The 12,204-nt window shown below is 46.2% G+C and overlaps 1 protein-coding gene across 1 annotated transcript in view; it reads left to right on the plus strand.

Moving 5' to 3' along the window:
- The window catches only part of UNC13A (unc-13 homolog A), a 100,904-nt gene that overhangs the window by 55,808 nt on the left and 32,892 nt on the right, over positions 1-12,204 (plus strand). Inside the window, exons 23-33 of the mRNA XM_066635597.1 lie at positions 1,502-1,570; positions 3,136-3,225; positions 3,903-4,037; positions 4,428-4,561; positions 4,698-4,783; positions 5,260-5,386; positions 7,363-7,459; positions 8,750-8,893; positions 9,502-9,585; positions 10,048-10,125; positions 10,964-11,052. Of these exons, the coding sequence (XP_066491694.1) occupies positions 1,502-1,570; positions 3,136-3,225; positions 3,903-4,037; positions 4,428-4,561; positions 4,698-4,783; positions 5,260-5,386; positions 7,363-7,459; positions 8,750-8,893; positions 9,502-9,585; positions 10,048-10,125; positions 10,964-11,052 (1,133 nt within the window). The remainder of the gene's footprint in view (positions 1-1,501; positions 1,571-3,135; positions 3,226-3,902; positions 4,038-4,427; positions 4,562-4,697; positions 4,784-5,259; positions 5,387-7,362; positions 7,460-8,749; positions 8,894-9,501; positions 9,586-10,047; positions 10,126-10,963; positions 11,053-12,204) is intronic.

Here is a 12,204-nt window from a genome sequence, read left to right on the forward strand (position 1 = left end):
TAGATCAGTCCTGGAGCATGAAAAGCTGAGTTGGAAGGAACCTCCACTGAGAGAGATGAACAGACCAGTGGCCATCATGAGATAAATTGGCTAGAGGAGGTGAAGCAAGATGAATATGCTGATAAGTAGTCTGATAGCGGCCAGGTTTTCAGCCTAGGGCAAAAAGTTGCTCACTCTAAGGAGCCTGGCCAGAATATGTAGTTTTATAGGAGCAGATGAAACTTCTTTGGCCTCCTTCATCTAATCCAGGGGTGCCCAAACCCCGGCCCAGGGGCCACTTGCGGCCCTCGCGGCCTCTCAATGCGGCCCTCAGGGATCCCCCAGTCTCCAATGAGCCTCTGGCCCTCCGGAGTTTTGTTGAAGCCAGCACTGGCCCAATGCAACTACTCTCAGCGTGAGGGCGACTGTTTGACCTCTCGTGTGAGCTGTGGGATGAGGGCTCCCTCCACTGCTTGCTCTTTCACATCTGTGATGCAGCAGCAGCAGCAAAGGAAAGGCCAGCCTTGTTTTGTGCAAGGCCTTTTATAGGCCTTGAGCTATTGCAAGACCTTCATTCATTCATATAAGTTCATCTTTAATATATTCATTTATGAAAACTTATGTAAATTTATTCAAATTTTAAATGTAAATTAATTCTTTTTTCCCCCCGGCCCCCGACTCGGAGTCAGAGAGCTGATGTGGCCCTCCTGCCAAAAACTTTGGACACCCCTGATCTAATCTGATAAATTATCAATAAGCTGCAGTGCCTCCTTTGGCCACTGGAATTGGCGGCGCTCAAGAACAGCAGTTCACAGAGATATCTTCTTCCAGAGAGCTGCCACCAGGCACAGAGAGTAAGGTGGTTGGCTGTTGCCTGAATCCACTGAGCCAATTTCTCCAGTACCATACGCTTACAGGTTTGCCTATAAGACTCCTCTTATAATCTCAACATGGAGCATAAGGCAATTGAGCATACAGCCAATTTACACTCCAGGGTGGATCTTCCTAAATCTTCAACACATAAACAGGTGGAATTAGACCTGCTGTTTTTGCTACAGAATTTAGGCAAGAGGGAGAAAGTTTCTGAACCCCCTCCTAGAAGTCATCTGCCCCAATGTAAAGTGCCCCTTGTGAAAAGAAGATTGCTGTACCGTACATCGCTTGCAAATAGGGGTCCAGAGAAAAGACTTGGGCAATCTGAAGCTCAGAAGAATATAAGCTGAATTGGACACACCAGGACAAAGTGACCTTTTGAGCCCATACTGTAGGTGCCCCTTGAGTTTCAAAGAGGAGAATTTCCAGACTTGTGCCCCATGGACAATTCCCTGCCCTGAGGTGCATGCAGTTATTTATTTATTTATTTATTTTAAGCTAGGGCTTTGTTCCTTCATTCAAAGACTCTGGTATTGAATCCTTTTAGAACTAGAACTATATAAAGAGTTTGGGAAGCACGGGTGGGGGGTTGGAGCTCCCATTTCTTTAACTTCATTTACCTGCTTCTGGGGCCTGTCTCTTTTGACAGAAAGAACGGTTCGTCAAATTGCTGGACCAGCTGCACAATTCCCTTCGGATCGATCTTTCTATGTACCGGGTAAGGAGGTCTCCCATGAATGTATATGTGCATGCTCAGGGGGTGGGGAGAGAATTATCCAGATTAGCTGAGGGCTGATCTCCATATTGTCTATACTCCTTTACAAATTTATTTCAATTAAGTAATGGGCCAAAACATATATAATGAACCAATGGTCAATCCAATGCAGCACAAATTCCTCCATTCCGAAGCCAGCGTGGTTTGCACTGCATCCCATGGGGAAATTTAGCAGGAAGAAAATCTCCTTGGGGTAAGGGGACATTCATACCCTTCCCTAAGGAAAGCCTCAGCCTTCACAACAGGTCTACTTGGACCCACACCAGCTAAACCACTGGCACAAGTACAGGTTGATCCGTATTGGTGGATCAGGCTTGAGAAGGGGGATAGGATACAATGCGCACTGCCAGTGCTGATCCGGTCCCCCTCCCAGGCCCAATTCACCCACCCCCATTGCCATCTTCCACCGTTGCCACCCTTCTGCCCCATCCCCACCCTCGCCTCACTCCTCTGCCGCTCAATGGGTGACTTACCTCATCCAGCATGTGCTGCTCCTTACACTGGCCTGGCAGGAAGGCCCTTTGGTCTTCCCGCCAGCAGGCCTACATGGTATACCGTCGGAATGTGCTTTACTGCACATTTGCAACAGCACGCGACAGCAAAGTGCTTGTTCCACCAGCACAAGCCTCCATTAGGACCGTGCCCTCCATTTTCCTTGAATTGGGTGACAACTCCCAAAATCAACAACCATTTAAAAAAACCCCAAACAACTGCTCAATTAATTGGAGTTTCCTTTTGAGATGCTCAAGAGGTTTCAACCAATTGTACAATGTCATCCTGTCTGCATTTCCCAAGGACTCAGCGCCATGCAGTTCAGTGGGAGTGACTTCCAGGTAACAATACAAAGCATTGCACTACCAGTGGTGCAGCTTTGACAGTCAGTTCATAAAGGAGCTGGAAAGGTCCATGCAAACAGAGATGAGGGGTGGCACAATGTCAAGAGTGGCTGGGAATTGCTGACAGCACAATCTTATGCATGTCTGCTCAGAGGTAAGCCCCACTGATTTCAATGGAACTTACTCCCAAGGAAGTGTGTACAGGTGAATGTTGCCTAGTAACACTCCAACCAGTGATGGGCCACATATGCGACGCTCTGTCACCAATCACTGTTTGCCCCCCCCCCAAGCCTCCGAAGCCCAGGGCAGCTATGCTCCCCTTGCCTCCAGAGGCTTTTCTGAGCCCTGCAGAGGGCGTTCACATCTGCACGCTGCCTCTGCAAGGGTCAGAATGGCTGAAAAGACACAACTCCAGGGGCTTCCCTGGGCCACAGAATGCCTTATAAGAAGCGCTGCTTCTGAGGGTCTCAGAAAAGTCTCCAGAGGTGAGAGGAGCGCAACTGCCCTGGACTTCAGGGGCTTGGAACAGGTGACATCAATTAACATTAGCGTCACTTGATGACAGGAGTGCAGGAATGCATCCTCGTTGTTAAGTGACGCACACCTGTATAGAATTGCAGCCTGAGTTTTGTTGGAAGCACTGAAGTACTCTTTCTCTTCCTTCTCTGGCAGAATAACTTCCCTGCCAGCAGTCCGGAAAGGCTGCAGGACCTCAAATCGACTGTGGACCTCCTGACCAGCATCACCTTCTTCCGGATGAAGGTAACTGTCCAGCAGCCCCCAATCCCCTCCCTCACTTTGCAAAGATTATTGAGGGTTACATTGCGAAGCTTGGGCAATTCAAACCCTTGCTCCCAAATGCTTATGGTGGCCCCAGAGAGGTTTCCCGTTGTTCACTCTGGACTACTGACTGTGTGAAATCTGTTACACCAAAGATGATAGATAAGTCTTGTGGTTCCTTACAATTGGCTTCTGTGGATGAGAACCCACTTTATCACATGCATGCTTCTGTTAGGGTTGGAACATTCTAGTTCAGCAGTGTCACACTTTAAATAAACCAATTGTGTATGTGTGTCTTAAACGTGTGTGTGTGTGTCTTAAACATGTGTGTGTGTGTGTGTGTGAGAGAGAGAGAGAGGAATGAGTATTCAGTTAAATGAACATACAGATTATGCTTTTAAACACTACGATGGTCAGCATCTGATACGTTTTGGAGAGGCAAGACTGATGGCTGAATCAGTGTTTTAATTAGTATATCTTGTCATTGGCATCCTGAACATGGAATGCGACCGCAGGAGATATCTATAGGAGATATAGGTGCTACAGCTCCATTGTTTTGGTATATCCATGCCTATACCCTAGCTTAAATGCATGTAATAGGGCCAGTCTTCTGGTATTTCTGATTTTGGTTTCCTTCCTCCCCCACTGTACCCATTTAGGTCCAGGAGCTCCAGAGCCCACCACGAGCCAGTCAGGTAGTGAAGGATTGTGTGAAGGCCTGCCTCAACTCAACGTATGAGTACATCTTCAACAACTGCCATGAACTCTATAGTCGCGAGTACCAGACTGACCCAGTGAGTTCCACACAAGGTTATATAAGGCACTACAGATCCCAAACCAGACTGGTACACAGGCTCAACAGCTAGTTTTTCAGAACAGGGACCTGCTGGTATCATCTAGGGATGCTTCTGAAAGTCTCCTCATCCAAATTGCTCCCTGGATTTACTCTTTTAGCATTTCCTGCTTGCTTTTTACCTTCAGCCAACTGCCCTTGCCATCTCTTTCCAGGATCCAGGAAGCAGTGAATCTTTTGTTCCAAGGATAGTATGCTTCTCGACCTCAGCATCTTCCCTGGGGCCTCCAGCTTCCAAGAAGGAGATGTGAGGGAATATCAGGTGGTGTTTCAAAGAATAATCATATCATGCTGATTATATGTCTTTTCTTTTTGAATTCACCCCTCTTAGACCAAGAAGGGTGAAGTGCCACCTGAAGAGCAAGGGCCCAGCATCAAGAATCTTGATTTTTGGTCCAAACTTATCACCTTGATAGTGTCGATCATCGAGGAAGATAAGAACTCATACACACCCTGCCTCAACCAGTAAGTATGCAGCAGAGTAAGTGCCAAAAGAGGCGACTCAAATTTCAAAGCCCAACAGAGAATCTGGGGTGCAAAACATTGTTGCTTCAAGTGTTGCTGCTTCTTCCTTCTCATTCCACCTCTGACCTCTTTCCAGGTTCCCTCAAGAGCTGAATGTTGGAAAGATCAGTGCTGAAGTGATGTGGAATCTTTTTGCTCAGGATATGAAATATGCAATGGAAGGTGAGTTCCCTAGCAGAGCTGTAATTAGGGCAGATCCTGAGGGACACCTGCCCCTGGTGCTATGCCAAGTGGGGGCGCGTGACAGCCCCCTGGCTCTGTCCTTGTTATGGAGGAGGCACTGGGGACTTTGCGTGCCCACCTGTGGAGGCTCCAGGCTTCTGCAAGGGAAGGAACGGGGTGTACGAAGCCACTGTAGCAACTGCCCCCTCTTCTGAGACTGGAAGTGACATCACAATGTCATGTGACATTGTGGCATCATTGTCCCAGGTGTCGGGACAGTGCATTTTGGCTCTGATCTTTGTATTCCTTTGCCTTACCATGTCCGATCCATCAACCCAGGAGTCGTAAAGCAGGTAAAGCATCAAAGGCCAGATCACAGCAAGCTACATTTTGAGTAACCGTGAATCTCCAGAAAACTAAGTTCTCCTTTGCATACCTCTTGCTTACTCCCCCCTTTCTCGGTGTCTCCTCTCCAGAACATGACAAACATCGCCTGTGCAAGAGCGCTGATTATATGAACCTGCACTTTAAGGTGAAGTGGCTGTATAATGAATATGTCACTGACCTCCCTTCCTTCAAGACCCGGGTTCCCGAATACCCTGCGTAAGTACTAGTTTGCTTTCCCATGTTTAAGCCTATAATGAAATTTCAACAGAATTTCCAAACTTATTCAAATTTCAAATTTTTCTGAATAGATCATTTTGTTACTTTTATTGTTTCTGAATGTCCGGAACCACTTTTCAGGGCGTGATACCATAGTCTCCCAAGACTGAAGGATGTCAATGATGATGTTTCTGAATGGTAGTCTGTCCTGTAGCCCACTGCTTTTCAGTCCGGGTTTAACTAGGGGAAATTTCTAAAATTCATTCCAGAATTAGAGCGTGCACATTGTTCTGCAGCTTTTTGTTAATTTGCATTTCCCCACCTCCCACTGTGTTAAGCATGAGCACATTGATAAAACACTGCAAAAAAAAGCATTGACAAGATTGAATATGTCTATTTGTATTAGGATTGTTTTTGTGCCATTTTGTGGGCCATGAGTTCTTGAACTCAGTGGCGTCGCTAGAGTGGTGCAGAGGGTGCGGGCCACACCGGGTGACACACAAGGGGGGTGACGCGCTAAAGTCATGGTTTTAGGAGCAACCCCATCATGCCATACACTGCTGGATGCGGAATTTCCAGCGGAATGCAATGCAAAAAACCAGAGTGAAATAGCTCCTTTCTTTCAAATGTTATGGCCAAAAAACCGGAAAGAAAAAATGCATAGAGCCCTATAGAAAGTGAAACCAAGTCGTATCGCATGTTTACTCGCAAGTGGGCATACTTGCCATAGTCATACTTGCCATACTTGCCCAGAAAGGGCAGGCTGAGAGGAATCCAATGACACCAGAATAGTCCCTATCCAATGAATGCAGCCCCCAGAAAACACCCAAGAAGGAGGCCCCTCCCTCCCAGCTGCGAATGTATTGAGCCCTATGGAAAGCGAAACAGCCTCATGGTCGTGTTTACACGTGGGTAGGCAGATGTGCCTTGGCTTGTGGTCAGGCCAGGCAAAGGGGAAAGTGAGGATACCAGAATAGTCCTGATCTGATGGAACTGGAGCGCAACAAATGCTCCAGAAGGCAGCCTCCCCCCCCATCCCCACTAAAGAGGACAACAAAAAAGAGGCTTGAACTGGTAAGGGGAATGTTTTCTATTTTGCACTTGTAAAGCCAGGTGGGTCTTTATCTTGATAAGCCTGAAATAGAAGAACTTTAAACTGGGCACTGGGTTAGGCACTGGGGAGGGCTGGAAATCTCACTGATTCTTTTGGGGGGTTGTTATTGCAAGCAGACTACAGAGAAAATTCACTTGGTGGAACAGGACTGACTCCCCCTTATTTAATTAATTATAATTATTTATTTTAATTTGTAACGCTCTTCCATCAGCCTTGTTAATGGGCAGGTTCAGTGGTATTCCCTACTCAGAGAGGAAATGCAAGTGTGGTAGGGATTGCATTGATACTCTAATTTCTTTTTCTACTGCATTGGGTGACGCGAATCCTAGTGACACCACTGCCTGAACTTTGGCAAAATGCCACACAAAAATAATTTTGTTACAGTCATAGATAAGATCACATCAAGACTGCTTTTGTGTAGTGTTTTAAAAATGAACCTGTAGTGGTGTGTTGTGTTCGCTGTTGTATTTATACACTCCCATTTCAGTTCATTCATGTTGTATCTATTGTTCCACAAACAACATTGAAAAAATGTGAGCATAAGAATTTTTAAAATGTAGCTAGAGGAGGGGCAAAGACAAAGAAAATGAAGAAACCGAAAGCTGCACAATGCTCTGTGTAAAATTCAGAAACATAAACCGGAATAATAGAGAATTCCGACTGCATCCGTTCCAATTTAGACCAGCAAACCAAAACTGCAAGGGAAATAGCAGTTTCTGAGAACAGAAATTTCTGAGGGGAAATAGCAGTGAGGAGAATTTCAGAAACATCTCTGTGTGTTTTGTATTTTTCTGTCACCGTTTGTGTTTTAAAGCCGAGACTCCCTGGCTTGGCTTCAGTCTCTCTCCTTTCGTTTTCTCAGGTGGTTTGAGCCTTTTGTTATACAATGGCTGGATGAGAATGAAGAAGTCTCACGAGATTTCCTGCATGGAGCCTTAGAACGGGACAAGAAAGATGGGGTAACGTGTCACATTAGAGATTTATCTTGTGATGTGTGGCTCTGTCCCCAGAGGAAATATTTTGGTGGAATGGGGAGAAGGTGATCAGGGAGCTGAGGTATTAAAAATTGGGGTTAGTCCTGCTTCAGATTGATAAATTTTCCTTTAATTCTTTGGTTCAGACCCTAAATTTTAAAAGTGGTTTGAAACCTGGTTCAAGCAATTTGCAACTCTTTATATCCATTTCATCCAGAATATTCATCACTTTTGCTTGCATTGTAACTATAAAATGAACAATAACCATTTTACTTGAGAGACAATTTTTTAAAAAACATACATACATACATACAAAATACATACAGTAGGATGTATTTTGCAAACAAAATACATACAGTAGGATAAAATAGCAAAATAAAACATTAACAATCAAATTGAAAGCCAAGTACCTGATAACCGAACTGCTTATTCTGAACCTGTTACCACTTTTTGTGTTTAAGGACTTACAGCCCAATCCTGAGCTGCCCGGAGCTGTGGGACCCGGAGGCTCCACAAAGGGCTCCCACCGGATCCAGAGCCTCCCGTGCTACTGCAGGAGGCTCCTCGGGAGAAGGGGACGTTCGTCCCCTTCCCCCAAGTAAGGGAAGCAGTCCTGCAATGGTACTACTCACTTTAGCGGCGACTGTTTGGTTGCCACTAAAGTGAAGGTGCTCGTGTAGGGCAAGCAGCCCTGCCCAAGCGCCTTGGATCCAGCAGAGCTCGGCTCCACGGTCCCGCCTCTCCCCCGCCACCAGGAACGCCCCCCACACCCTCGACCACACCTCCCCCCTCCCCGGAATGCCTCCCCCACGCCCCCGACCATGCCCCCATTTCCTATTCCACAGCCCAGCGGTCACAGAGACCACCGAGCCGTGGAACTTGGGTGCCTGACGCGCACTGGCTCAGCGGCAGCTGGAGCTGAGCCAGCTCCGGCCAGAGCCCAGTGGTAAGCCCCACAAACCTGCCTTATGGCATGCTTGTGACTGTGGTCCGCGCGGGCTCTTAGGCTGCAATCCTAATCACACCTTCTTGAGAGTAAGCCCCATTGAATAAAATAGGACTTACTTCTGAGTAGACCTGGTTAGAACTGTAGACCTGAGTTTGACTCCCTAGTGTTGAAACACAGAGTCAATAACAATAGGTATATTTTTAAAGGAAAAACTTCATTACAGGGTCAATCTATTGGAATCCCATCTCTCCAGGGTGGTCTGTAATAGAATCTGGCTCTGTAAAAAGATCTCAGACCCTTTTCCCCCCTCTTGTGTGTTTCTCCAGTTTCAGCAAACATCAGAGCATGCTCTCTTCTCCTGCTCCGTGGTTGACGTCTTTTCCCAACTGAATCAGAGCTTTGAAATCATCAAGAAGCTGGAGTGCCCTGATCCACAGATTGTGGGCCACTACATGCGGAGATTTGCCAAGGTAAGGAAGAAATAGGTAGGGGAACAGCAACATCCTTGGACAGGCTCCAGGCAATGCGGTCCAATTATATCAATAGTCATCATTCACTTTGGAAATTCAGGATTTTCACCATTTCACGTCATAGTTGCTGGGCAGTCATCCCTTTGTTAGCCAGTGTGCTCATTAATTGCCCAAAATTGCTGGGTGATGGGAGCTAATGGTTTGGAGATAGTTCATGACCTCCTTGTGAACTTGTGAACAACTATCCACTGTTGGAAAAAGGATATGGGACTAGATGAATGCTTAATCTAATCCAACAAGGCCATTCTTTGGTTATCATGTTTTAGATCGTCTTCCTCTAATCCTCTAACCCAGTGATTTTCAATCTTTTTTGTCTCATGGCACACTGACAAGGTACTAAAATTGTCAAGACACATCATCAGTCTTTTGACAATTGATAAGGCACACCATGTTGTTGGTGGGGACCCACATCCCCCAATGGCCCTACTAATAAATAACCCGCCCCTAAACTCCCATGGCACATGTGCAGACCATTCATGGCACATCAATATGCCACGGCACAGTGGTTGAAAATGGCTGCTCTAACCCTTTGCCACCTTTGCTTTCAGACAATAAGCAATGTCCTGCTGCAGTATGCTGAGATCATCTCTAAGGATTTTGCCTCCTACTGCTCCAAAGAGAAAGAGAAAGTGGTGATGTATCTTCTTTCTTTTGGGGGGGGGTCTTCTCCCCCTTAGCATTGGGGAGGGGCAATAGCTCAGTGGGCTGAGCATCTGCTTTGCAAGGGGATGGTCCTAGGTTCAGTTCCAGCCACAGGCAGGGTTAGAAACAAGCACTGTCTGAAACTCTGAAGACTTGTTATCAGTCAGTGCAGATGGTACTGAACCATTGAACTACAGCCTGCTACTATATAAGGCAGCTTCCTCTGTTCCTTTTGCACTCCACCTTAAAAATGTTGTGTACTGTAGACTTTGAGGCTCAAGGTTCAGGTTTCCTCCCACCTTGTTTTGCTTAGCATCCAATCTGATAAAGAGTTTAGTGGAACTCAAAAGCTTTTTCAATGCCTTGTGATGTTGCAGTCAGTCCCAATAAAGGGAATGCCCTACTTGATCTTTTGAATGTTAGTAACAGTGATTTTTCCATCTCTACTCCAGCCCTGTATCCTGATGAACAACATTCAGCAACTGCGTGTCCAACTGGAGAAGATGTTCGAAGCCATGGGAGGGAAAGAGGTTGGCATTTCAAGCTATCTTCATAAACTGGGGTGGCCCACCCATGTGTCTGGCTGGAAATGTCACTTTGAGTGGCAGGTTGAGGAGCAAAATCACGGAGGGGGCGGCTAGCCAGCTAGTAGAAGCCCCCAACTTTCATCTGGCCACACACCATGCTTCCCTTCCTGCCACCTGTCCAGCTTCTCCATCTGCTGCTGCTCTAGGATAGGAGAGGCTTACACTTACAGCTCCTCCTACAGCTGTGCTGCTCCTGCAACTCTTTCCCCAAGCAGTTTCCATTGTGCTCAGGAAGAAAGCTGCCATCTTACCTCCCCTGCCCCTTCTTGTAAAGCAGCTAAGTGGGGAGGATGCTAGGAGCAGAGAGGTTCTGCTCCCAGGATTCTCCTCATATTTTACAAGGAGCTTTGGGAACCATGGAGGAAGTGGTGGAGGTGGACCATAAAATATTGACCAGACTTCATCCTTGGAATGTGAATAGTTCCTCCACATGTTATACTTTCTACTCTACTCTCCAACCCTGACCATTTCAGGTGAACAGATGAATTCTTTAAACATTCCTGTTTGGCAGGCATCCAGGATTATTAGCTGACATATTGATCCTAAAAGATTTGTGGGCTGGTGTTGCTGGTCTGGACTGAAAAGTGCTGAGTTCCCAGAGCAACTGACTATGCCATGACATCACAACAGCTCACCCTATAAGAGTTGCAGGCTTCACTGCCACAAGAGCAATAAAATATAGATATAACTCTATAACAATGGCATTCCCTCTTTTCCCTGTTATGCTAGAAGGGCTAATTCTGTCACTCCTAATGACATCTGTTGCCTTCTGTCCTCCCAGCTGGACACAGAAGCTAGTGACATTCTTAAAGAGCTGCAGGTGAAACTCAACAATGTCTTGGATGAGCTGAGCCGAGTGTTTGCAACCAGGTATGGGTAACTGGGAGGGGGGCAGAATAGTATGTGATTTTACATATGTTATTACATTCCCCAACCTTTGACAAGGGGGGCGGGGAGAGTTGTAAATTGGTTTAAATGATCAATCAATACAAAACAAAAAAAGGCTTGCTAGATAATACCAAGGATCCTTCTGGACCAGGATCTTGTTTCTAACACTGGTCACTGTCACAGTCTTGGGTTTCCAACAGTTCATATGCACCTCTGTCTCACAGGCTTATCTACTCTCAGTGAGTCAGAGATGCAGAAATGTTCTCTATACAGTCTATACAGTTTCTATACAGTCTATACAGGGGTGAGTATCCCACCAACTCAAGAGGCATATTTCTCATTGGGATAGCAGGGCACACTTCTCAGCAAATAAGCCTCACATTCTCTATTGCTTCTAAGCACATCTCTACCCTACGGGCCAATGTCCCCAGTCAGGTGAGCGTACAGTTTCTCAGCGCCAACTACCCTCTGGTTGGTGCCACCACTCCCTTAAATGCCAGTCCTCCAGCTAAGTTGGAGTCCTATGGGCTAACTCCCTAGCCCTTGTAGAGGTCCCAATCCTATCCAACTTTCCAGTGCTGCAATGCAGTTCTGAACTAGGGGAAAAAATGTCCCCTTACCTACGTGACTGTCCCCCCACCATAGGATGCAGTGCATGCCCTACTGGCACAGCAGCATTGACTCTGGAAAGTTAGATAGGATTGGGCCTTGAGTCTTGCAACTCCAGGGACCCAAGCCTCAAAGCTCTGGTTCACTTCAGTAGTTTGACTGAATGGTCCAGGCGAAACTTAGATGGATCAGTTCCTTTACAAGCCTGTGAAAACATACAGTAATCATTTGTTTAAAACAGTGGTTCCGAGTCTGGGGTACGTTTACCCCCAGGGGTACTTGCCAATACCTTTGAGGTACCTGAAAAAGAATTGAATAATGGTCTATATTAGAATGCCTTGCGGGGCTAATATGAGAAGTACAATTTATGGAAATGGGCTGCCAAGGGGTGTGCAAGTGAAAAAATGTTGGGAACCGCTGGTTCAAATAATAGAAATATGATTACACATGACTGAAAGGCAGTTAATTACTTGAGAGAATAAATACATGCACATACAATGGTAAAACAAACCTAATCTCTTAGAA

This window comes from Tiliqua scincoides, chromosome 8 (assembly GCF_035046505.1).
Source record: "Tiliqua scincoides isolate rTilSci1 chromosome 8, rTilSci1.hap2, whole genome shotgun sequence".
In the NCBI taxonomy this organism is placed as follows: Eukaryota; Metazoa; Chordata; class Lepidosauria; order Squamata; family Scincidae; genus Tiliqua; species Tiliqua scincoides.